Source organism: Microtus oregoni, unplaced genomic scaffold (genome assembly GCF_018167655.1).
Source record: "Microtus oregoni isolate MIOR12 unplaced genomic scaffold, Mior012 000047F_ref0000412, whole genome shotgun sequence".
NCBI classification, from domain to species: Eukaryota; Metazoa; Chordata; class Mammalia; order Rodentia; family Cricetidae; genus Microtus; species Microtus oregoni.
Window position 1 is genome coordinate 17,083,766 of NW_024543221.1, and position 26,741 is coordinate 17,110,506.

Sequence of the window (26,741 nt, forward strand, 5' to 3'; positions counted from 1 at the left end):
TGGTCTTCTCTGGGTGGGAGGAGCTAGAGCCCAGGGCAGACACTGCTCAGTTTGTCCTCCCACTCCTCTTACTTTTGTTTTTGTAAATCTGTAAGTCGCCCCCTCCACCCCAGCACAACCTTTCAAACTTAATTAAACCTTCCGTATGTGCACCATAGTACGTGTGTAGAGGTCTGACAACAACTGTTTGTTTTTTTTTTAATTTGTTTGTTTCTGATCTTTTGAGACATGGTTTCTTTGTGTAGCCCTGGCTGTCCCAGAACTCACTCACTAGACCAGGCTGTCCTGGAACTCAGAGCTCCACCTGCCTCTGCCTCCCGAGTCACGGGATTAAAAGGCGTGTGCCACCACCACCTGGCCTGAGAACAAGAGTCTTCCTTTTTCTTTTGTGGGTCTGGGGCAACAGGTTAAGGTTGTGATGCTTGTGCAGTAAACACTTTTTCCCACTGAGCCTTTCCACTGGCCCCGTTAATTACATGGTGCTGAGATTATGCACTGTGAGGTGCCGTCTCTTACAGGCTGTGGCCTGACCCGTTGAGGGCTTGTGGAGTCATCAGTACGGTCAGTGCTTTCTTTCCCACTTCAGTGTAGTCCCACAGTACCTGGCAAGTATTTGGTGACTTATTCTGGAATGAATGACAGGTTCTGAGCTACGGCCCCTCTTCTCCACACTTCTGATATTTGTTTGCGAATTCCCATGCCCAGTAGACTCCAGGGGCTGTTCGGTTAAGCAGCATAGAACAGGCTAAGCCGGAGACTCATATTTCCCATGAGTTCCAGTGTCCTGAGCAACCTCAGCGGTTCATGCCCAAATGAGCAATGTGTGGATGCATGAGGAACAACTGAAATATGCAGAGACAGTAATGACAGGATGCTTGCCAAACAAAAGATGATGGGATTTCTCTAACTCAGATAAAAAGCCCAGATCACAAAACAGGAAATGAACATGGGCAATTTTCATTTGCTTAGATTATGGTTTTAAAGGAAGCATGTTGAGCAAACTCAATTTATATTTACCAGTTTTACATTTATAAAGTAGACATTACCTTTATTATATTTAATGTGATATTAGGCACAATTATATCATTCTACATGAGGTAAAGTTGATATAACTACCTTGTAGTTACATCCGTGCTTACTATCAGGTTCACGACTGCCGGCTCCAAAGTGGTTTGTGACATTTACCATAGTGATTTGTCTGTGCAAGTGTGAAAGGGACTTCTCAGGGTGATGGGCGCCCCATGATTTTTGTATCTCCAGGAATATCAGGCAGGACTGTTCCAAGGCCTCTCACTAGGCTTCAGGAGTTCCTAGTTTTCAAAAAATCTCTCCAAGTTATAATTCCTTATTGACAAATATTCCATGATCCTCCTTCCTGGGTTGTTTAGCAGGAGAGAGACCCAGCTCGACTTGTGGTAGTATACTTCTTCTTTCCGCAGAGCCGTTCCCTTGATGATCTCCAGAGCACATTCCTCCTTGGGGGCGGCTTCGGCCGTGAACACGCCAGAGGTTGCCTTCATAGCTGTTTCTGTGGGACCACAGAAAAGACTGGAGTTATTCAGGGTTAGCAGAAGCTTAGGTGACGGAGACTCCTCGACCCCTAACTGTTAGGTACTGTGTGCCCATGTCTGAGCCCTACAGGCCCTCTGGGGGACACTTGGTCAACTGGATATGCCAAGTGTGGGCAAAGGGTCTGTGGGGCAGTGGAGATGACAGCTTGGGGGTCCAGATGCTCTTCTCTGGGTGCTTTGGTTGGGGTGACACACTCACATGGGGGGTGCAGAGTGAGATGAAGGAGCTGGTGTAGAATGTGGATGGCAAAGGAGAATGTGGTGAGACTGTGACCCTCTGCTTTCCAGATGGGAAGAGTGGAACCAAGCTTTGGCTCTGTCCCAGCCCTGACCCAGCTGCAGAGAAGGAGCTGGCAGAAATTATTCTGTCTTCCTCCGTTGTCATGCCCTTCAGGCACACCTTTCCTCCCTTCTTCTCCACGCTATTTGACTTCCAGTTCTGTTCTCACTACTTAGTCCTTTTTTTTTTTTTTTGTGTAGTCCAGGCTGACCTCAAACTCAATATATAGTTGAGAATGACTCTGACTCTCTGATCCTCCTGGATCTACCTCCTGAGTGCCAGGATTACAGGTGTGTTCCACCACACACAGTGATGTGGGACTAAGAATCACACCCAGGCCACACGAGTACCAGGCAAGCACTCTAACAATGGAGCTACAGCCTAGATCATCCATCACTCCTGAAGCAGACATTTCTCACAGCCCTAGATGTATGTTCTAGATAAATGTGTAAATATCGAACTCACTGTTCCTGTAGGTACCTCACCTTTCCTGAATATCACGCATAGCCCCGTGTAATAACCAGAAATGAGTACCGTAGATCTAGTAGATTCAGCACAATGTCACTGGCTTTTTTTTTTTAAACTAGTTTCCCCTTTTATGCTCTGGGATTGTGTCCAGGAGCACACTCAGGACTAATTTCTCCATTTTTTTCTTAGTCTGTGAAGGTTCTTTTCTCTCTCTCTGTGTGTCTCTCTCTCTCTTTCTCTTGATGTGGGAGTGTCATATATCAATCTGTTGCTTTCATTGGTTAATTAATAAAGAAACTGCTTGGCCTGATAGGTTAGAACATAGGTGGGTGGAGTAAACAGAACAGAATGCTGGGAAGAAGGGAAGCTAGGCAGACGTCATGCCTCTCCTCTCCAAGGCAGACGCAATGAAGCTCCAGCCCAAGATGGACGTAGGCTAGAATCTTCCCAGTAAGCCAAACCTCGTGATGCTACACAGATTATTAGAAATGGGCTAGTTGAGATGCGAGAGTTAGCCAAGAAGAGGCTAGATATAATGGGCCAGGCAGTGCTTAAATGAATACAGTTTGTGTGTTGTTATTTCGGGGTATAAGCTAGCCAGGCGGCAGGGAGCCGGGCGGCAGGAACGCAGCCCGCAGCCTTCCAACTACATTCTCTCTCTATCTCTCTCTCTCTCTTCCTTCCTTTCTTTCTTTTTTGATTTTCATGGCCTTGATTCTTTGATGAGTACTAATTGTTGTTTCTAAGGAGTGTCTCTCAGTGTATCACATTGCGGGGCTCATGAACCTCTGTCTCCTTACTGATGGGTCCAGCAAGAAAAGGACACAGGTGTTTAGTGTCTTCTATTCATTGACAATGACCATGGGGAGTTCGTGTAGGCATAAGGAGCTCAGGGTAGAATATCCTGAGTATGGTGTTCAGAATAGAAAGGAGGGTCAAATGGACTAGGCTCCACCAGTGACCAAAGTGCCTGATTAAACAATGGGCCTGAGGCTTCTAGCTGTGGTCTCTGATGCATTCTAATGTACTTCTGAGAAGGACAAAACCCTTTTTCTACATGGTAAAGCTGACGGACCAATTTAAGGCCATTGTTCCTTTCCTTACCTGTGTCTATGAGGCCAAGGACACAGAGAGTGATGGACACGTTGACCTTGGCTAGTGAGTATTCTTGTCTGACGGTAGAAAAAAACCCATCCAGAGCAAACTTGGTTGCCGAGTAGGGAGCAATCAAAGGCTGGGCCATTTTCCCTAAATGACAAGAGAAAGAAGTTTTTTTAAATAAGGATCCAGTTTGTCCTCAGACAGAGCAGGGCTTGACTTGGGGCGGGGGGGAGGCTGGCAACCACTGAGGGGTCTCCTTCCTTGCCCACTGAGTCTCAGTTTCTCACTAGACCCTAAATTATCCCAGGGCATTACATTTCCGAAGGGAGGTTTGGTGGTTTGAGTGAGAATGCCCCCTCCCCACAGGCTCAGTCCCCAGTTGGTGAAATGCTTGAAAAGTTTAAGAGGTGTGGCCTTGTTGGAGCAGTGTTGTTGAAGGGGGTGGGCTTTGAGGTTTCAGAAGCCCACACCAGGCCCACTGCGCCCCACCCATCGGATCCTCAGGATTAAAACTCTCAGCTGCTTCTCCAGCACCACCATGGTGATAATGGACTAACCATCTGAAACTGTGAGCAAACTCCCAATTCAATGCTTTTTAATTTAATTAATTAATTTATTTTGAGAGTTGCTTTAGTAACGGTGTCTCTTCACCCACAATAGAGCGGTAACTGAGGCAGGACCAATAGCGTACAGGGTGAGCTGCAAAAGAGACGTCACTGGGAAGAGATGCTAGGCAATGAGAGGCAGCGAGCTGGGCTTCAAGACAGCCATGTGTTCTTACAGCTGCTGCCTCCAGTGCTGATCCTGGCGGACCAGCTCAGTGCCTGTTTTCTCTCTGTGTGTGGGGGGGATGAAACACCTGTGTTTCAGTTTTACACAAAACCTGAGCTTCCATCACTTCAGTCAAGACCTATTCTGGTCTTCTGAGGCGAACATAGACATACTAGGGTGAGCATCTCACATGCTCTGTGGGTAGAACAGACATGAGCTGAGAATGTGTGTACTTCTGAACACTGATAGACAGACTATGACATCCTTGTCTGCTAGTTCTGGAGGTGGAGCCAGTTCAGGGTCCATTTTTGCGGACAGCTTCCCTTCTCTTGAACGTGTAACACTTTCTCCTTGTATTCTGGAAACTGAGCGACGCATCGCAGAGTCCTCTGGAATTGTCTCATTCCTCCAAAGAGGGTTGGTTAACTGTTCTGCTTAGTGAGCAGTTAACCTGGCTGAAATATATCTGGCCACTTGGTATCTGCATCACTGTGAACAATCAGCAATCCAGAGAAAGGGATATAGTACAGAGACCCAGGATTATGTGATGTGTCTCCAAACAGTACTCATTTTTCTTCTAAAATTATAACAATCATAGACGTCTGAGAGAATGTGACATGCAGCCAGCAAAAGCACTAACCCTTAGGAACAGCAGCCAGCAGAAGCGCTAGCCCTGAGTGACAGCAGGCAGACATTTTGCTTCTCTGACAGTCCTAGACCCTCTAACAAATGCGTGTTTCTACCAGCCGGGGTACTGCCGATCTCTCAGTACGCCTCTTTCATAGCAGCGGAACCCAGTTCCTATCGTGGGCACACAGTTATCCAGAGTGAACTGGGTGCCTCACAGTCCTCACTGCCCGTTATTGCTGAGCGGCTCAGCTCCACACAGGGGCAGAAGGAAGTCTCTGCCTTCCATTCTGTCTTCTTAGGTGTCTGAAGGTGGCTGTGATAGCCATGGCTCCTTGAACGGTGAGGTAGCAGGCACACGTTGAAGAAGGCGGTGCAGAGTCACAGGGGAGACACGGTGGCCTGGAGTGGCCTCACCAGCTCCGTATCACCAGCAGACAGCCCTGACTTAACTTTCTCATTTGCTTAGCCCACAGTTGTTTTTAACTTTCAACACTTGAGAGCTGGACTCAGACCTTGTTATGAATAGACCACGTGAGAGAAGGAACCTGACATCGCTGAGGCTCCACCCCTTTACCCAGGATTGCTACAGGAATGGGCATGTGACCCAGTTTGGACCAATGAGACAAGGAACTTTTTGTTGAGCGGCTCAGAAAGTTCTTTTCCCTCCTGGAAGCTTCTAAGACTAGGGGTCCTATTTCTCTCCTGATGGACACTTTGAGCATTCATATGGGGTTAGAATTGCTGCAGCTGAGTGGGAAACCATACGGGGAGGCAAGCAGAGCCACGAGGATCATGGGACACAGCTTGAACTGGGTCATCTGTGAAGCCCACCCTACATAGGAACTCCGATTCCATCAATAATTTCAGTTAATGTTTAGGCCAAAATTAGATCCAAAATATTTATAGGAATAGTTTTTGATTAAAATGTGAACTTTAGGGAACAGGTAGCATGAATATAAATCCCAAGCATGGCATTTCCTTGCTGGGAGCCGATTTGAATAGCTGCCATTACAAGATGGCATTTGGCCCCAGCCTCGCTTGATAGATAACTCCATATTAGGGTTGCAGTTCTTCCACGGGAAAACAGGGTGAGTTGTTGTGATCTAGCTGCCCATACTTCCCCTGACTGGCAGGGGAACATCCTGGTCTGTAATTGACAGGGATGTTCCCCTGCTTTCTTTCCTGCTGGTGGGTCTCCAGAAAAATAGTTAAAGTATCAAAGTATCAAAAGTTGCTAGGCAGACTCCCTATATAAGCAGCTATAGTTCAGAGCCCCTTGCCCCTTGCTTTCTGCTCTCCCTACAACCAAGAGGCTCCAATAAAGTGTGATTTGAGAAGAATCCTCGTCTGGTGGCTGTTCCTTCCTGCTGGTCAGGGAGCTCGCTGCATTTCCTAGCCACAGTTTGTGAATAATACCATCATAAAGCTGAAATAGCCACGTAATATGCTTAGCATAGACTGTGACTCTTGAGAAGGCACTCAGAGAATGCTGTTGCCGTTAACAGAATTAGTATTCAAATCAGCAAAAAATGTATGAGCTATTCAGAATATCATGTTGGGACAAATAGCTACTCACTCAGAGGAGTGGAAAAATGCCACCATCATAAATCAATGCAAACCACATTAGAGAGGATATGTGGAAAGTAAGATAACACAGTAAAGGGAAGCAGGAGTTTTCCATCTCAAGAGACACTTAATTCGGGAAAGCTGCCTGGTGCTGGAGACAACCACCTCGCCCTTCTGTGTGCACGTTCTTCAAATAGATCCCTCTCCTCGTCTTAAAGGGCGGTCCAGCCACAGACAATGTGCACACCGGCTTAAACTCATGCCATGGCTCCTTTCAAGAAAGTGAAATAAATGACAGTGGATTCTAATTACGGCCACTTGGTTTTGAGCTAAAAAACCAAGTTATGTAAGGCCCGGACAGAGAGCCACTGTTCAGATAGGAAAAAGGGTGAGTTAGCAAGGGCAGAGGTGTGGCGCACAGCAGCTGCAGGGGCTGAGGTTAAATAGTTGCTAACTTTTTTTTTTTAATCTGTATATCTCATTCTAAAGTTCAAAGGCTGAATAATTATTCAAAGTTGAAAGGTTGGTGAAAACAAACAAGACTCAGATCTGTTTTTCATGGGCCACTCTTACACTCTGATGTTTCCTCTACTGTTTCCTTTATTTTTCTTTTATTATTATGATTATTATGGTTTTATTATGATTGCCATTACTGGGCCCCTGTTCTTTATATCCACATTTTCCAGGAATCACGTGCTAAAAACAGTTCCAAACCCTCTGTGTCGGGGAAGTTTTCTTTGGTCTGATGTTCAAGTCCCAAACAGACAAACTTTATGACTACTAGGATTATTTTCACTTCCAGATTACAGGCGAAGTCACACACACAGGTTGGTCACTCTTGGCCTTGTAGATTTGCTTCCTAGGGCACCATAACAAATCAGTTGCCACAAGCATGATATGGTCACAGTGGGTCTCAACCTTCCTAATGCTGCAATCCTTGAACCCAGTTCCTCATGCTGGGGTGACCCCAAACATAACATTATTTTGTTGCTACTTCATGACTGTAATTTTGCTACTGATATGAATCATAATGCAAATATCTGATATGCTACCCCCGTGAAAGGGTCGTTCCACACCCCAAGGGCTTTGACCCACCACAGGTTGAAAACTGATGGTATAATCCCTCCTCCCACAGCTCACTGACCAAAGCCCAGGTGTGGACTCCAGCCCCTCACATAGATACCTTGATCCTGGCTTTTTCACTTTCCTTGTGCACATTCTTATTCCTATTCCTCTCTCTTTTGTGTCTCTACAAGACCTCTTGATATTGGAGTTAGGCTCACTCAGAGAATTGGAGATGATTTCATCTGGATATCTGAGTTATATTTTTGAGGACCCTTGCTCAGGTAAGTTTATGCTCACAGGTTTCCAGGGGACATTTCTTCTGGAGACAGTCTCTTGTCACCTACTATACCTTCCTTAGTTGTAATGAGGATACAGACTGTGGCAACTGATGTGTTTATTCCTGGGTGTTAACGATTGAGCTATAGAAACAAGAAGCCATGCAGGGCCTGTTTTTGGTTTGTTCATGAAATTCCCTCTATCTCATGCCCCATCTTTTAACAAGCTGTAGGTTATATCCACATGCCCAGAGCTGCATCCAGAGTGGTTTTCAAGAGAAAAGGAAGGAAGTGAGAAAAGAGATGGAGAGGAGAAAGGAGAGAGGCAGGGAAGGAGTCACAGCATCACATACAGGATCTTGTTTTGTTTTTCTGTCGCTGCGATGAAACTGACAGAAGCCACACGAAGGAGCAGGGGTGTGTTCTGGCTCTCAGTTCGGATTACAGTCTCTCATGTTAGGAAGTGTGACAGGAACTTGAGGCAGCCAGTCACATTGAATCCGGAGTCAAGAATCAGAGACAGAAGAACACAGGCATGCTGGTGCTCAACTGTGCAGTCCACAATATTAGTCCTGGTAGGGAATTTTCCCACCCACAGCCCATGTCAATATGATCAATCCTGCACAGACATGCTCATCTCCCAGGTAATTCTAGATTCTATCAAGACAACAGCTAACACTAACCATCCCATCTGGTTTATAAGGTGCCTTTAAATATAGAAAAAAATATTAAGCAAGGGTCAAGATTCGGTGAAAATTGCAGAACACTTATTAGCCATATGACAAAAAGCTTGCATGGGGTTCCCCTTTGCTGTGTCTACTGTGGCTTCACCTGCTACTGACATCTATTATAAACGCATCCTGCCTTTTGGGTTTCACAGCTCACCTTTGATCTCTGTTAAAATAAACAGTTCTCAAACTCAAGTCTACGCATACATGGATCAGGCTGGAGCCAGTTAACCCCAGGGCTCAAGCCTTCAGTTCCCCTGGTTCTTGAGTGCTCTGGAGGGAGGGTGGTGTTGGACATTCTGTAGGAAGTGAAGTTTGTTTATGAACCATAGTTGTGGTGGGTTCTGAGGGTGGAGATGGGGGCAGGATAGCTATGGTTGCGTAAGTCTGTGGAAGCTGGCCTAGGACTATGAAAGAAATCACGAGGGAGCTCGGGGGTGGGGTGGGGGCAGATCTGCAGAGAGTTCCCAGTCGTTAAGTCTCTTTCAAGCTCAGACAGGTTTGTTACGGGCCAATGTGCTCTAAATCTAAAGGAGTCTTCAGGACCATTCTACCAGGAAACTCCACCTGGAGGAGGAAGGAGCAGGGCAGCTCTGAGCACAGAAACAGCAGCAAACCTCAGGCAGCTTCCACACCAAAGACCAAGTATGCACCTAAAATGCTCGGGGACCAAGCACACAGCTAAAACTCTTAGGCCTGGTGTGCTGTGACAATCAGGAAAGTGTCTGGATTTGAGGAGGTGACAAGGGTGCATACCCTGCCCTCCTCCACCCGCCACGGCCTGGAGGAGCTGGAGGTACCTGGGGGAGCCAATGCTGTTATTGCCACACTTAGACACAGATAAGTAGGTCTCACTTCAGGTCAGCTTAATTGCAGAGAGGAAACCCTTGATTTTTCAGAGCTTTCAGTTTTGTTTTGTTTTTCCCCCCAGAGATGGTTGACTTAGGAATTGTGGTTAACAGTTGTGAGCCAGAGGCTCATAAAAGAAAAGCTGGGGCCGATCACAAAAGCAGGAAAAAGAAAAGACAGCCTCCCCGCCCCCAGCACATTCACGACATCGGGCATTTAATTCACAATTATTTCCTATCCCAGGTAATACACCACATAAACCATCTACGGTGGCATCCATGCAACAACCAGGCTCCTCAGCTACACAGCAAGTGGGAGGGTACCCTGGGTTACACAGGACCCTGTCCCAAAAGAAAATGAAAAGAATCTGGATTTTCCAAGGAGTTTTGCCCTTCCTAGCTTTTGGAAATGTCTTAATATATTTTACTAGATGCAGATGGGGAGGTTTCCTCACATAAACTGTTTAGCATTGCGTGGGAAAGACAATTGCTAAAGTTAAGTTACATAGGTCTCGACATTTTACTAGCCAGGTGAGACTATTCGTGAGACCCGGAGCCGCCAGAGATAGGGCTCGATCACATCAGAGTCACCAGGCCACGCATGTTCCGGGAAGGACAGGTTCCCACAGAACGGGGTTGCACAGCAGTAGAGGGAAGGGTCACATCGTTCCCAATGACACCCCATAGAAGATTCTTGTCTAACTGCCAAGCAGAACCTTGCCAGAACCAGAACCTCATTAAAGGAGGTGATATGTGAAGAACTCATTCTCAGAGGCTTGGAACAGGGTCACAGTGAGTGCTGGGGGCCCTGCCAGAGGGGCAGCAGGTAGCAACTGAAGTTCAAGGTGTCTGCCCACTGAGAGGAAACTGTCTAACCCGTCAGTCTCAGACAGGCAAGGCCCTGAGAGCACAGAGCCCAGCATGTCTGTCGCTGCCATCTTTCTCTGGTATCTGACAGGGTGTGAATGGGTGTGGGGAGATTTCCCTGGGTGCGTCTACCTGCGGATTATGATGAAGATGATTTATTCTTATGTTCTACTGTATAATTGATTATAAATCATATTAGTTTAAATAGAGTTTTGGTGATAAAAACAAACACAAGGACGTGTCACACAGCTAGGACACATGGGTTTCTACTGAGGAGCTGTACACACTGTGGCTTAGGTTAATGATTAAGAAAAATAACTGAGTCCCGGTAGCCCAGCTGGTTTAATTTCTTTTAACCTTAATGTTGGGAGATGTGATCACAGGTTTCAGAGTGCATAACAGATGAAACAAAGCTTTAAAAATAACTTAAAGTTAGACTAGTATGTTTTTATCACGTAGTTTTGAGGTAAAAAAATCCAAAAAGATAATTTAAAGCAAGGAACTCAGGACCGCGAGGGGTGCACCCACACACTGAGACAATGGGGATGTTCTATCGGGAACCCACTAAGGCCAGCTGGCCTGGGTCTGAAAAAGCATGGGATAAAACCGGACTTGCTGAACATAGCGGACAATGAGGACTACTGAGAACTCAAGAACAATGGCAATGGGTTTTTGATCCTACTGCACGTACTGACTTTGGGGGAGTCTAGGCAGTTTGGATGCTCACCTTACTAGACCTGGATGGAGGTGGGTGGTCCTTGGACTTCCCACACGTCAGGGAACCCTGATTGCTCTTCGAGCTGATGAGGGAGGGGGACTTGATCAAGGGAGGGGGAGGGAAATGGGAGGCGGTGGTGGGGAGGAGGCAGAAATCTTTAATAAATAAATAAATTAATTAAAAAAAAGATAAACAAAGGAAATTTGAAAAAAAATAAAGTTTCAGAAGGACACACAGTTGAATACAGATCTCTTCAAGGTCAGGAAACAAGAACAAAACAATCCAATTTTTACTATTTGATGCACTTTTCTTGCTTGGACTGGTTGATAGCCAAAGGTGATTAATTCCTTGTACCCATTTTTGCTATCAGTCTCCTGATATAAAAGACTATTGGTTAGTGGGTACGTACCCTAAAGATTTAAAGTAGAGCTAACTGGTTCTTTTTTATGTATAAAAGCTTAGGTTTGTGATTCCTTGAAGATTCTTTATAAGATTACACCTTTCAAGATAAGTAATAAAGTAACTGGCCTTTTGTTTGTAACTGCAAAATGTAGCCTGCCAGTAAAAGACCTAACTGAGAAGAATACCTTCTTGCCCACACAGTTAATCTATAACAAGTTTCTTGGGTATGAATATATGCAGATTCTTGGGATAATTTGTTTTCACCTGTAATACGTAAAATGTTTAATCATGTAAGGGATATGGAAAACATGCAGCTATTTTTAAATCATTGTAATCATTCACTTGAAAAACAGAATGTAACCATATTATAATTTCTATATTGCCCAAAAAACTTTGTTGGGGTGTATAAGTTGTAGAAAAAAAGTATACAGTAGAAAGAACACAGAAAGAACACGAAAAAGAACAGAGAAGAATAGAGAATAAAGAAGGAAAATATCAAGTGAGTGTGTGAGTCCTTTTCCCTCAGATAAAAAAGTCTAGTATTGGTCAACTCCATGGTTTCCTTTTGAGCCCTGTTCTAAAGGAAACTGGTCCTCCAGGCAGCAATAAGTGAGGGTCTGAGGAGACTTTGAGCATTTTGCTCAAGGTCAAGTTTTGGTTGACAAAACAACAGAATAAGAGGGTTGGTCGGTTGGTGGGTGGTGGCACTTGTCTTTAATCCCTACATTCGGGAGGCAGAGTCAGGCAGATCTCTGTGAGTATGAGGCCAGCCTTGTCTTAAGTTCCAGGACAGCCAGGGGTGTTATATAAAGAAACCCTGTCTTGAAAAACAAAGCAAAACAAAACAAAAAACCCCAAAACCGACAAAACAAAACAAAGCAAAAAAACCTCAGCAGAACACACACACACACACACGTACACCTACACACACATGCAGTGGATTCTTTTCCAGGAAGATTTAGACACAAAGAGAGCTGTGGTGACCATATTTTATGAAGCAAAACATAGGACAAGGAGCCTGCCATGTCTGAGGGCAGATGTAAATGGAACAGAACGCCCGTGATTAGATCTGTCCCCCAAACACTAGGTTCCAGTCACTGCAGAACAGTCAGAGTGAGCTGGCAGACAGGCTCTGCAGCTGTGCACACAGACTTGTTAGCTGAACACCAGAGATAAAAGGGGAGCTTGGAGTGCAGGGTCTAGGCGAATTTCTCGCTCAGGCCATGGAAACACGGTAGACATCAAGCAGGAGCTTGCTCTACCAGTGGGGAGCAAGTGATTGTGATTAATTTGCCTGGATTCCTCTTAAAGTCTGAAGAAGGGCAGGAATGAAGCTTTTTAATTCATTATAACTTTTTCTTTCTGAGCATTCAGCTACAGCAGTTAAAAATTTGCCCTTGAAATTGAAGTCATCTGAAAATCCAGCAAAGCAGCTGGTTATGGAAGGCAAGAGAGGTCAGACTGAAGTTTGCCTGGGAACCACTGGGGATGGAATGAGAGTGTTTTCCAGAGACTTCACCAAAAAGCCCCAAAGTAAACCCCCAAAGTCTCCACTCCCACACTTCCTACATCTTACTGGGTTCCTAGGATGGAGAATACCTTTTTCTTTTAAAATAATGTCCAACTTTTCGTAAAGTTGAAACACTGTACACAAAAGGGATTTCTTTCCCCCAGCCTCTTTTACACAGGGTCATACAGTTCACACTGGCCTTAGACAGGGTCATACAGTTCACACTGGCCTTAGACAGGGTCTCATACAGCTCACATTGGCTTCAGACTATTCTGTATTGGGGGTGAACTCTTGAACTCCTGATTCCTCTTCTTCCAACTGCTAGGATGATAGGCATGTATTGCCACACATGGCTTCCATGACAACAGAGGTCAGTGCTGACCCCATGTTCTACCACCTTGAATATGCCAGTGTTCATGTCTTCCTACTTGTTCACAATACAAGCATAACACTGAAGGAAGTCATTCACTCAATTCTCAGGGCTTCTGTAAGAACTAGTGATGGAGCGGGTAGCTTAAGATAGCTAAGATTTATTCTCACAGTTGTGAATTGGAGACGTGTGAAATTAATGAGTCGGAAAGACCATGATCCCTTCAAAAGCTCCAAGAGAGAATCCTCCCTGGACGTCAGTATTGCTGGTGGAGCCTCTGCTCTAGTCTCTGAGGGTGTGTCTTGATGTGGCCCCTCTTTCCTTTTGTCCCCTGACTCTTATGGGGTGCTTATGATTGGATTAAGTGCTCACGTGGTTTATTCAGGGTCATTCCAGCTCAAGAGCCTTCATCCAATTAAACCTGCAGAGATCCTTCTAAATAAGGTCATATCCATAGGTTCATAGAGTTAGGATATGGATGTCTTTCCAGGGGTCGCCATCCAACCCATTTCAGGAATGCAATGGGTTCTTGGTATATAGTCCACAGACCCCCATGGGGTGCCAAGGCTTGATTCCACCATATCCTTCATAGCAAAAACATCCCAAAAAACACAAGTTCTATTGCATGCTGGGACTTCTCAGTCCACTTCTATTTGAAACGATTCTTCAGTGTCCTTTGAAGTTCATGGTACTTATCCTGTACCAGCCGATATTCTGTGCCTGGCTTTTGCCAGGTAACAAGAACTTACGGCTCAATGTTTACAAATTTTGCAAGCAAGGTGATGTCAGGCTATGACAATCATGGGACTATTTGACAATATAGAGATGCTACCAATCAGGTTGTTAATTTTTTTCCTTTCTGGGAAGCTGGACATTGGACATATGCCACCACAGTTCCTGTGACTGTCCTGCCATTTGGATTTGTCTAATATTCTGGCAGTGATTTGATTTGAACTATGCAGTTCTGGTAGTCTCAGGAGTAATTCTATGTTCTTCACATCCCATCCCACCAGATTTCTACGTGGTTCTGGTCCGTTCTGTGGCTGGTGATGTTAAGCAGGAGTCGTTGGACTCAAGAGGAACAGTGAGGTTTATCTAGCATGGAACTGCTCTTTTCCCCTGCAATCAGTAATTATGTTAGGTGTTCCCCCCCCCCCCCCGAAAGTGTATTGCCTATCCTTAAACACACTGTTCAGTGGCATCAGGGCACATTTCTGTTGTGCAATAGCTTCACTATCATCTCCAGAACTGTTTATGCTGAAACTGAACTTTGCACTCATCTAACAATAACTCCCGTTTTCTCCTCTCCTAAGCCTGGCTGACACTACTCTATTTTCAGTACCTGACTTCTTATTTTTAGCTGCCTTACTGTGTTGTATGTCAGGATTTCCTCCAGGTTAGGACTGCACACCATCCCCGTTTCGTCATGCTCTCATGGGTTTGTGGATGCTTGGGCTGCTCCTGCGTTTTAGCTGTTTTCAAATCTCTAAGACCGATGCTAACCCTGGGTATCTACCCAAAAGGAGAGCCGCTGGATTGCGTGGCAATGCTATCTCCAAATGTTTTGAGGAGCGGCTGTGTTTTTTTCCCTCCACACAGCTGTACCATTTTACATTTCCACGACTATTATACAGGGCTTCCAATTTTTCCGCACTTCTCTTTCCTCATCTTTTTCTTCTGCTTCCCTTCCTTTTTCTTTCTGCCGTTCTGCCTCCTTGCCTGTTGTGATAGCAACACACTAATGAGTATGGGCTGGTGCCTCCTTATACTTGGAGTTTCACTAGTGGTTAGAGATGTTGAATACCTTTGCATGTTTCTATTGGACATTTGAAATATCTTCTTTGGGGAAGTAACTTTTCAAGTTCTTTGGACAATTGACTTCATTGTTTTTTTTTTTTTGTAAGTTGGTAGCACTTTGAGACTAATGCAAATTCTGTTTGTTATTAAACCTTCGCCCTCTGGTTTTAACATTCATTAATGTGTCCTCGATGAATGATTACCATAATGGTTGCTAACTGGAGATTCTCCAGTGTCCTTCTTGCTTTTTGTGTTTATCATTTGGCCTTCCATTATGTGGGGGAGACGCCTCCTCTCTCCATTTGTTTATTCATGTGATTATGCAATCATGAACTCATTGTTTTCTGTGGCATGTAATAGAATAGGATCCATTTTTTTGTTATGTTATTGTTCATCATTGGGCTTTATTCTTTTCTATTTTAAATGCTCAGTCTTCTGTCATTTTAAAGCAGTTCGGTAATGCATACAGATGACCTCAAATGTTCCATTTAAGTGGGCCATTGTTCCACTTATCACATATTCCACTCAGATGAGAACTGCAAATCTATCAAAAACTAACCATTAGTTCAGGCACAGGCTCCTCTCTCTCTCTCTCTCTCTCTCTCTCTCTCTCTCTCTCTCTCCCCCCCCCCCCCCTCTCTCTCTGTCGGTTTCTAGCCTGGCCTGATACTCCCTGTGCTGCAGAGAGTGACTCTGAAGTTCTGATCCTCCGGTTAAGTTCACAGGCATGCAGCCCACACCTGCATTGTGCAGTGCTGGGGGTGAAACCCAGGGCTTCCTGAATAGAAGAAAAGCACTCTGCCGAGTTACGACTCGAACCATAATTTTTGGTTTTCTGATTTTTTTTTTGAGACAAGTATAACTTGACACACAAAAACATCTCTATTAAACAACAACCTTCCCTTTCTTGTTCACCCCCAAAATCTCATGTTAGTAGCAATATAAAACAATTCAAACTTTAAAAGTCCTTCCCAGAGTCTCAAACACATAGTCCTCCTGCCTCAGCCTTCTGAGTACTAGGGTTATTAGTACTACTACCTGTGACCCTTATAGTATTTTTAAAATGCCAAAGCAAGCAGTAAGTTTGTTTTGGAGCATTTGGACAGTCAGGAGAGCCGTGAGCTGTGGTGTCCTGCCAGTCTCTTCAGAGCCCTGCAATTGTGGGATTGTGCGGGGGCTTCAAGGCCACCGCTAACTTCTGTTTGCAGCTCTAACACAGCCTTCATTCTCCCTGTGTGCGTACCATGACTCTTCTATCATAGAAATAACTTTAAATGTCGATGGTTTTGCTTTTCCTGTTGCTCTTGCCTTCTAGTCTTAATCTTTCATGAGGAATTCATCTCAGCATTTACTTGTTTCCCTCTGTGCTCCCTTTCTGAGGACAGTCTTATTTTGCAGCATACGTTTTGTTGAGAAATTCAGGAGCCAGATTTTAAACAAAATGAATACACATCTGTGTTGAGTCTAATTTAGGCACAGCATCTTCTGTCTTTAAGCCTTAGCGTTCTATTTGTGTGCCTCCAATAAGATGTCTTTGCTGGCAGCACCGTTGCGCCCCTCACCTCTGATGAGGAGGTTGAAGTTTTCACCTAGAAGTGACTTTGAATAAAGTCAAGGCCAGCAGTGAGGCGGCTTTGAGGGCTGCAGCTCCAAAGTACTTTTCATTTTTTTTTGACCTTGGAACTCACAGTGTTTCAGAGCAGAGTCCACACCCTGCCTCCACCTCCCAAGGTCTGTGCTTGCAGGAATGTGTCACCACAGGCAGGCCACCCAGCCTTGTAAAGGGAAAACTGGAAGCTGTCACCATGGGTAACATGTTGTCCTTAACCTGCAAACATTGTTGCTATTCTCATCAGAGAGACTTTCTGATTTCAGATCTCCCTGTCTCCTTTCAGTGGCAGACGAGACACGATTCATAATTCAAGGGGTACTGCCTCAGTCCTTCAGGTCTTGCCCAAGTGCAGTGCCTTAAAGTCCATCTCCAGTGACTCCTGGAGCCTTTAGGTCCTCAGCGAGTTCCACTCTGACCTCCATGGCATTCCTCCAAGCCCTGCAGATGCTCTAGCTACTACACACATGCTTTCAAACTCCCACAACACTCCGCCTCCAGAATACACCATAAATGTTTCCACTCATCTTGACAACTACTTCTGGGTTTATTGGATTGAAAGGTATGTGCGATCATTTTCTTAGAGCCATCAGAAGTAGTTGGGTGAGGGGTGAGTGACTTCCTACTCTGGTGCCCACACCCTTTAACACCGCCCCTGGCTCCCCACCACCATCCCGAGCAACAGTATCACACTGAGGAGCCAGCTTCCTTTCTGGAAGCCATAGTAGCAGAGCTGCATGAGATTAGCATCTGTATATTCTTGTCTCTATGCAAAACATCATGGAGATTCTGAGTCCTGCTAGCTGAGAAACCTGCTGTTGAGAAACCTGTTTTGTCCTTCCCGCACTATACTGTTAAATTCTTGAGCTCGGTTTAGACCACACAGGCAGCTCTCAGCTGACTCAAAAGTTACAGTCCAACAAGTGATTTCATTCTCGCTAATGTACTGACGTGGGGGATATTTAACCTTGACAGTGTGCCTGAAGTACTGCATAACTAAATTAAAACACTGCTAAAATCACTGTGGATAGTTGATTAAGTCAGAGAACAAATGTATTTGGACAGGATCATCCACCCATCCACCCATCCATCCATCCATCCACCCATCCACCCATCCATCCATCCATCCACCCATCCATCCATCCATCCACCCATCCATCCATCCATCCATCCACCCACCCATCCATCCATCCATCCACCCACCCATCCACCCATCCATCCACCCACCCATCCACCCATCCATCCATCCACCCATCCATCCACCCATCCATCCATCCATCCATCCATCCATCCATCCATCCATCCAGAGATATATAAAAGTTAACCTTTTAAAAAACAACAGTTAAGGAGCTTTGAAAGAAAGTCTAAGTGTTTAGAGGATACTAACAAGGTTCAATGTTCTTTCAATGTATTTTCATTTTGTTCTAAGAAACCCAGTCTTTATTATCATGGCTGGTTTCAGTTCAAGCTCTTCCTTTGTTTTCCTTGATATGGAATAACTTGTATCTGTCCATTTATATCTTCTCAGGTGCTTATTCTTAGCTTTATGGTTAGTAATATTGGAATATTGTGGATGGGAAGAGGTGGAGAGAGAGAGAGAGGGAGAGAGGGAGGGAAGGAGAGAGAGAAAACAACTTCCAAAGGTAACCTTTCAGAATGGAGTGAAGACAGAGGATTTGTTTAAATTTCTCTGGCGCACTGAAATGACTGCCTATGAATGGGACCTTCTGAAACTGAGAAGCTTCTATAAAGCAAAGGACACAGCCAACAAGTCAAAATGGCAGCCTACAGAATGGGAAAAGATCTTCACCAACACCATATCAGACAGAGGGCTGATCTCCAAAATACACAAAGAACTCAAGACATTGGTCATCAATAGAACAAATAATCCAATTTAAAAAAATGGAGTACAGACCTAAACAGAGAACTCTCAACAGAGAAATCTAAAATGGCTGAAAGACACTTAAGGAAATGCTCAACATCCTTAGCCATCAGAAAAAAGGAAATCAAAACAATGCTGAGATTCCATCTTACACCTGAAAGAATGTTCAAGATTAAAAACACTGATGACAACTTATGCTGGAGAGGATGTGGGGTAAAGGGAACACTCCTGCATTGCTGTGGAAGTACAAACTAATATAGCCACTTTGGAAATCAGTATGGTGATTTCTCAGAAAATTAGGAAACAACCTACCTTAAGACCCAGCAATACCACTTTTGGGTATATACCCAAAGGATACTCAATTATACCACAAGGACATGTGCTCAACTATGTTCATAGCAGCATTATTTGTCATAGCCAGAACCTAAATGCCCCTTAACCAAACAATGGATAAAGAAGATGTGGTACATTTACACAATGGAGCACTACACAGAAGAAAAAATAACGACATCTTGAAATCTGTGGGCAAATGGTTGGATCTAGAAAAAGAAACATATTGACTGAAGTGACCCAGACCCAGAAAGACAATTATCACATGTACTCACTTATAAGTGGCTTTTAGACATAAAGCAAAGAAAATCAGCCTACAAATCATAATCCCAGAGAACCTAGACAACAAAGAGGACCCTAAAAGAGACATACATGGATCTAATCTGCATGGAAAGTAGATTTAATCTCCTGATTAAATTGGGAGTGTGGGGACCATGGGAGAGGGTAGAAGGGGAAGTGAGAATAAGGGAGGGGAGCAGAGAAAAATGTAGAGCTCAATAAAAACAACTAAAAAAAAAAGACTGTCTGTAACAAGGGGTAGTCCGTGGCATGTGGTAGACCGTGACATACATGGGGTAGACCATGACATACATGGGGTAGACTGTGACATGGGGTAGACCATGACATACATGGGGTAGACCGTGACATGGGGTAGACCGTGACATGGAGTAGACCATGACATACATGGGGTAGACCGTGACATACATGGGGTAGACCGTGACATACATGGGGTAGACCGTGACATACATGGGGTAGACTGTGACATGGGGTAGACCATGACATACATGGGGTAGACCATGACATACATGGGGTAGACCGTGACATACATGGGATAGACCGTGACATACATGGGGTAGACCGTGACATACATGGGGTAGACTGTAACATGGGGTAGACCATGACATACATGGGGTAGACCGTGACATACATGGGGTAGACCGTGACATACATGGGGTAGACTGTGACATACATGGGGTAGACTGTGACATGGGGTAGACCGTGACATACATGGGGTAGACCGTGACATACATGGGGTAGACCATGACATACATGGGGTAGACTGTGACATGGGGTAGACCATGACATACATGGGGTAGACCGTGACATGGGGTAGACCGTGACATGGAGTAGACCATGACATACATGGGGTAGACCGTGACATACATGGGGTAGACCGTGACATACATGGGGTAGACCGTGACATACATGGGGTAGACTGTGACATGGGGTAGACCATGACATACATGGGGTAGACCATGACATACATGGGGTAGACCGTGACATACATGGGGTAGACCGTGACATACATGGGGTAGACCGTGACATACATGGGGTAGACTGTGACATGGGGTAGACCATGACATACATGGGGTAGACCGTGACATACATGGGGTAGACCGTGACATACATGGGGTAGACCATGACATACATGGGGTAGACCATGACATACATGGGGTAGACTGTGACATGGGGTAGACGATGACATACATGGGGTAGACCGTGACATACATGGGGTAGACCGTGACATACATGGGGTAGACTGTGACATGGGGTAGACCATGACATACATGGGGTAGACCGTGACATACATGGGGTAGACCGTGACATACATGGGGTAGACCGTGACATGGGGATAGACAGATTTAGGGAGCTGAGCAAAGGATGGAGGGAGAGATGATGGACTTGTCCCTGACTCCTCAGAGAGACCACACATTAAGGAGGACTGGAAAAGCCACAGAGATACCAGTTCCTATGCCATGCATGTGATTGGCACAATGGGTCATAGTTATGGAGCCCATAGAACCAAGGGACTCAAAAGTGGAATCAGCTTTACCTTCTAGAGCAAAACAGAGGTGTCACTTTACCCAAGGGCAGGTAGACTCTTCCCACATATTTTTTAGTGTTTTCTTCAAAGCCAGTGATTTTTTTTTTAAAGTAAAATTTAGGTACTAGCTCTCAGTTTCAGAAATACCAGTTGGGCATGCTTTTTCCATTCCTCCTCCTTCCTGCCTGTGCTCTACACTATGTTTCGTGGCGGGGTCGGGGTTTACTCATGTGGCAGCCTTGACTATAATAGAATGGGTGTGGGAGGACATTTTCTTGTAGCCTTTCTTTTCTCTTTCTTTTCCTTTTCCCTTTCCTTCCCTTCCATTTCCTTCCTTCCTTTCTTTTTTTTTTTCGAGACCAAGTTTCAGTCTGTAACCAAGAATGGCCTGTAACTCGTGGCAATCCTCCTGCCTCAGTGTCTTAGTGCTGTGATTTACAGGCATGCTTGGATCATTTTTTTCTGCTCTTATCTGTTTCCAGGCATGGGTTGTGTGGGGGGGAGTGATTCAGCAAAATTTGTGTTCTTCTGTAGAAGGAGAAACCCTGAAACTTGGTTGAATATTGACCAGATCCCATCTGCAGCCTGCTGTGGCCAATGGGTTACAGGTTTTATAATGGGTCCTTCATTATCTGTAGCTAGAATTCAGACATAACAGTAAACCTTCTTGGACATGGAGATGAACATAACACCACAGAATTGGTAGTACTGACTCGGCTGATTGCTGTATAGCTTCATGGGGTAAGGGCTATCCTCCCAGCCTTGGCTGCCTACCCTAGGCTGTTCATAGTAGAAAATGAGTTTAGATTTGCTCAAGGCCTCAGTTATAGGAGCTATACTTAGGTTTTAAGAGACCAGGGTGGGAAGAGGGGAGACTGATTAATGTAACAGTCTGTGATAAAGACAAGAACTTGTTCAGTTGGGCCAGAAAACGTGCTGAGCTGTGGGTGCAAGCATCAGCACCATCTCTGAGAGAACTAAGGGCATAGCCAAGCCTGAAGAAAGAAGTACAGTGTGAAGTAATGCCCAGAAATGCATTAGGAAAAAGTTGATTGTACCATGTTGTTACTCAGCGAGAAAACGAAACGCACTGGAAGTGATTAGAACTCTAACTCAGTGTATTCTTTCTTCTGACCTCAGCATCAGTGTGCTCTTTAATGAGATGTTTGTGAGATTCAGAGTTTTGGAAATAAAGATAACTAAACACACTCCCTGATGGCTTAGAAGAAGACACCAGGGCTGGGGAGATGGCTCCGTCAGTTCTCATGCTTGCCATTCAAACATGAGACCCTGAGTGCAGGTCCCCACCACAACATTAGAAAAAAGCCGAGCATACGTTTATAAACCCCAACACTGTGGAGGAGGAGACAGGAGATCCCTGGGGCTTGTTGGCCAGCCAGTCTCGCCAAATCAGTGAGCTCCAGGTTCTTGTGAGAGACCCTGCCTCCAAAAAGGACGGTGGGGAGGGATTAGAGAAGGCACCTGATGTCAGCCTCTGGCATGCATGCACTTGTACATTACATAGGCACTACACACATGCACACCACGGAACACAATGCTCTTCTGTGAGGGTGAGAAGTTACTTTGTAAATTCAGAGATGTGATTTAAAGCAAGAAGGCTGAACTCTGGGCTGCACAGAAGACAGACACAGGGAGCCCTGCACAACCCTATTTCTACCTCCTTGAGCCCATGGAAGGTACTAAGTGTCACTCTGCACATGCATGTGATGTCCAGAAACACAGGTTGTCAGAATTCCATCAGACCCTTAGGGTCTACAGTGACCTGTGCTCCTCCAAGCACATGTAGATGATATACACTGTAAAGGTTATGTTCTCTAGGCAAAGGTGAAGCAGCTTTTGCTGGGACTGTATGTCTCCATTCATGTCCGGAATAGGGAACCATTAGAGCCACCCACACCATGACCTTGGCCAGTGCTGGACTCGCTGGGGATGTGCCCAGCACCCTCCCACTCAGTATGCATCTGGAAGCTCCCCTTTGCTTCCAGCCCAGCATGTCTGTGGGCGAGGAGGGGCCTGAGTCTGTGCTGGTTGGAGGCACGGGGGTGCATATCAATCACACAGACACACTGTCCCTTTATCCAGTTACCAGGCAGGCCTTTCCTGGGCCAGAAAGGAAGTTGCTTTACCACACCGATGGACGGCCTTGTTCATTTCAAGGGGAACTGACATTCGCGAACTATTTAACAGTCCATGGTCTCCTAGCTCATTAGTTTTTTATATAAGAACTACATTTATAAGGCTCGTTTATATCTCTGTGTTCTGATCTTTCAATCACGCCTCTACTAATCAGCAAACATGTAGGACTTCTGCCCTGAGTCCAGGAGGAATCCTCATCTCTAGAGATTCTCAGTGATGTTGGATGCTGTCACCATGGAAGACATTGGGGACCTCCCTCCATGCCACTGCGCTCTAGCTGTGAGATCATTTCTTTGCACATATCTTAACCTGTTTAAATATCACCTTTTTTCTTTTTGAGACAGGGTCTTACTATATAGACTAGACTGGCCTAGAACTCCTTTTGTAGACCAGGCTGTCCCCGAGTTCACCTACCTCAGCCTCACAAGTGGTAGGATTAAAGGCGTGTGTCACCAAGCTCAGACTAGATTTCATTTTTAACGCTACAGATTGAGGTTTAGAAGAATGTACTCAGCATACACTGATACCCCAGCCCTCTCCCCACAGTACTGGGGACTAACACCAAGGCTGGTGCATGCTGGACAAGCACTCCCAGTCCTGTACCACACGGTATCAGATATCCTGCACATCAAATATTTACATTGCTGTCATAGCAGTAGCAAAAGTGCAGTTATGAAGTAACAACAAAATAATTTCATGGTTGGGGGTCACTACAACATGAGGAACGGCATTAAAGGGTCGCAGATTAGGGAGGTTGTTCTCGAACAATTTTCCTCTCCATAGTTAGTCTTCAGCTCGTTTCCCCTAGCTCACCATCTTACCGTATGTCCCAAAGGTGATTTATTCTTAGTTCTGTTTTGTCTCCACTGACCTGGCCACCCTGTGGCTTTTGGTTATGATGGAAGCAAAGTCTTTCCCATCCAGTATGACCAGGTCTCTCTTATGAAGAGACAGGACTGCTGTGCCCCAGCGGCTCTTCCTGTCCCTGTCCTCTCCCAGGCATGGCTCACACATCAGGCTTCCCTGGGGCATCCTGGACTGCTGCTTTTGTGGGTTCCTCTCAGGGATTTTGCAGTCTACCTTGACCCATCCTTACTTTGGGGGCCACTCGTTCCTCAGTGTGTCCCTTGCAGAGTTGACACCCCGAGTCCCTCCTGAGTGCCCCTGTTTGTGTTCTATTGGCTTTTGCATACCATCACCTTGCCTTGTCACAGAACCTAGCGTAATCCTGGCGTTATTTTGTTCTCAGCGTCTACCCTCGCCCCATGCACTCACCAGCTACGGAGGAGACCACAGCAATGCTGCCGCTGCTCTGCTTCAGCATGGGCAAGGCTGCAGCACTCAGGACCACGTAGCTGAAGAAGTTGACCTCCATGGCTTTGCGCACGGAGTTGATGTCACCACGGAAGAAACCCAGAGGGGAGTAAGTGATGTGGTTGAGAATGAGCATGTCCAATCCACCTGCAGAGAGATGCCTGGGTTGAGAGAGACCACTCGGGGTCCATCTCGTTCCTTTCCCATTCCTGAAACACTCTAAGACCAGAGGAGGAAAAGGGAAGGGGAGTCTTACCCATGAGCTTTCCCGCTTTGTGGACAAACTGCTCTGCAAATGCCAAGTCTTCCATAGTACCAGCCACGTAGTGGGCAGAGGCTGCTCCGAGTTCAAGGCAGCGAGACACCACCTACAGAGACACAGCAGAAATGGTCGCCATCTTGGCTGTGGGCTTTCATGTGTAGTTTTGGAGTAACTGGGGCTTACATGAGAGTTTGCTCACAGAGCTGCTTAGAAAAGAAGCTGTGTGTGTGTGCATGCATTTGGGGAGGGCTTCTTAAATAGTCTTAGATGATCATTGTTCTCTGACAGATCTTAAAAGGATAAATCATTGTTGTGTTAGAGCCTGAGTCCATGATTCATCTCTGCAGAGTTTATGAACAGATGTTTCAAAATGCGTTATGGGCGTGGGAGCAGGTTTCTATGGAGATAGAGTGGGGCTTATGAATGTTGGTATGACCTAGAACTTTCAAGTTTGCGAGTCTATGGGGCATGACAACATAATTGCATGAACAGGTACAGGAATCTCAGTCCCCAAATGTATGCATCTGTACAGGTCCATGAGCAATGTGTGTGAACAGGTATGATTGTGAACATATGCAACCAGAGAACTCTGTGGCTATCACTGCGCACATGCATGAATGCATGTGTGTGTGTGTGTGTGTGTGTGCATGCGTGCAAGTGTAAATGCACGCACATGTGTGTTTGTAAGCTTAAAAGCAGCAGTCCTATATTGCTGTGAGTATCTGTGCCTGTATATCAGGAACGAGCCACGAGGGAGGAGGGCACACTTACTTATGTGGGTACAGAAAGCTCACCTTCTGGAGACCTTCCTCTGACCTCGCGGTCAGTACCACATGGGCTCCCATTTGCGACAGATGATAGGCCATTTCTCTTCCGATCCCTTTGCTGGCCCCCGTGACAATCACTTTCTTTCCTTGGAGCATTTCTGGGAACCACAAAGGCTGTGAGTACCCCCCAAAGCCTTGTCTCACTGTCCATACTGATCAGTTTGCCTCACAATGTCAACCACTGAAGCAACACTTGGAGTTGTTCATAAACAGGCGCTTCAGTCGGGTTTGGCCTGGATGTCCAGAGCCGAATCTTCCTGCCATTCTTCTGAAAAATCTCCATGTGCAGACAGCACAGAGACAAGGCCAGAAAGGTCAGAGTTCGGCTAAACTGCCCGAGTTTGACACTTTCAGCATGATTTTCAATTTTGCTAAATTGAAAGGGAATTTTAAAAGGCATCACAAAAATGTGTTCACAGAGATTTCAGCCCCTTCTGCTTAGTCATCAACTTCATAACCCCTTTGATTTTTTATTTTGGCCTCTCAGATATCAGTTTCTCCACGAGCACAGCTATCTCCAGTTGAGCTGCGGGTCTCACTTCTGTAGGTCTGAAATTGCTTTCCAAGCTGGGTGCCAAGCGAAGCAAGGCCTACTTGGCTGTGTGGCTTACTCCTCTATACCCCTTCTTGCCCAGCTTGTAGTTGGAGGGCACAGAGTTACAGACCCACATTAGGGTTCCCTCCTTCCCAGTGACTTAGGGATGAAGAACTCAGTTAGATCCTCAGGAACATTCCAGCACCCCTCTGTTTTAAGCCTCCGAAAGAGACACATTGGTACTCACCGGGTCTGAACTCTTCTACTGTAGAATAGTAGTAGCCCAAGAAGAGCACCAGAATGGGTAGCAGGTATTTTTTCAGGAATGCCATCAGACAAGGACCTGGCTCAGGGAGCCCTGTAGGACACACAGAGAAAACCTGTAGAGCTTTCTACAACTTCCCAGGCAGGCAACAGCCTCTGAATTGTGACATCAGGGACGGGGGAGGCTGGAGTAGTCTCAGGCAGCACCAGCCAACTTCCCTGTCAGAGCAGCGATTGGCCTTGGGTGGGATCCCATTCGTCTCTGGCAGCCTGCGTGGTGGATTTCATAATGGACAATGTTTACTCCATTTCATTGAGTAAGAGGCAAGTTCCAGATGGCCAGGCTCATGACTGTGCAGGGCTGGGATCCTGAGCATCTCCTACTGACGTCCTCCGCATACGGCATCAGTGGCCTCGCAGGAGTGGGTTGTCAGATTGAGAGAGGGAGAGAGGGAGGGAGAGAGAGAGAGAGAGAGAGAGAGAGAGAGAGAGGAAGAGGGAGGAGAGAGAGAGAAGAAGAGGGAGGAGAGAGAGATACGCACCTAAGAGTTCCTAAGAATGTGGGACTTTGGGGGGGCCGTGTGTGAGTAATACCAAACAGAGGCAAACTCAAGCCAAATCTCATCCTCAGCCCCAACCCCTAGTCAGAAGCAATTAAAAGTAACAGCACAAAACAGCAAAATAAGCTCAAGAAAAAATGTGCATGTCTTAGGAGAAAAAAAATTAAAGCAAACAAGCCATATAAACGCCACACTCGAGTTCAATGAAA

The 26,741-nt window shown here is 45.6% G+C and overlaps 2 protein-coding genes across 2 annotated transcripts in view; one reads left to right on the top strand and one right to left on the bottom strand.

Annotated features, from left to right (window-relative positions):
* Positions 1-26,741, top strand: part of CUNH1orf74 (chromosome unknown C1orf74 homolog) — a 127,009-nt gene that overhangs the window by 49,090 nt on the left and 51,178 nt on the right. The gene's annotated exons all lie outside the window — the stretch shown is intronic.
* Hsd11b1 (hydroxysteroid 11-beta dehydrogenase 1) lies at positions 1,021-26,145 on the bottom strand. Its single transcript, XM_041635305.1, has 6 exons — positions 25,956-26,145; positions 25,141-25,271; positions 24,341-24,452; positions 24,046-24,231; positions 3,424-3,567; positions 1,021-1,528 (listed from the first exon to the last, which is right to left on the bottom strand). Exons 1-6 carry the CDS (start codon positions 26,038-26,040, stop codon positions 1,311-1,313), a joined length of 876 nt encoding a protein of 291 aa, XP_041491239.1. The 5' UTR covers positions 26,041-26,145; the 3' UTR covers positions 1,021-1,310.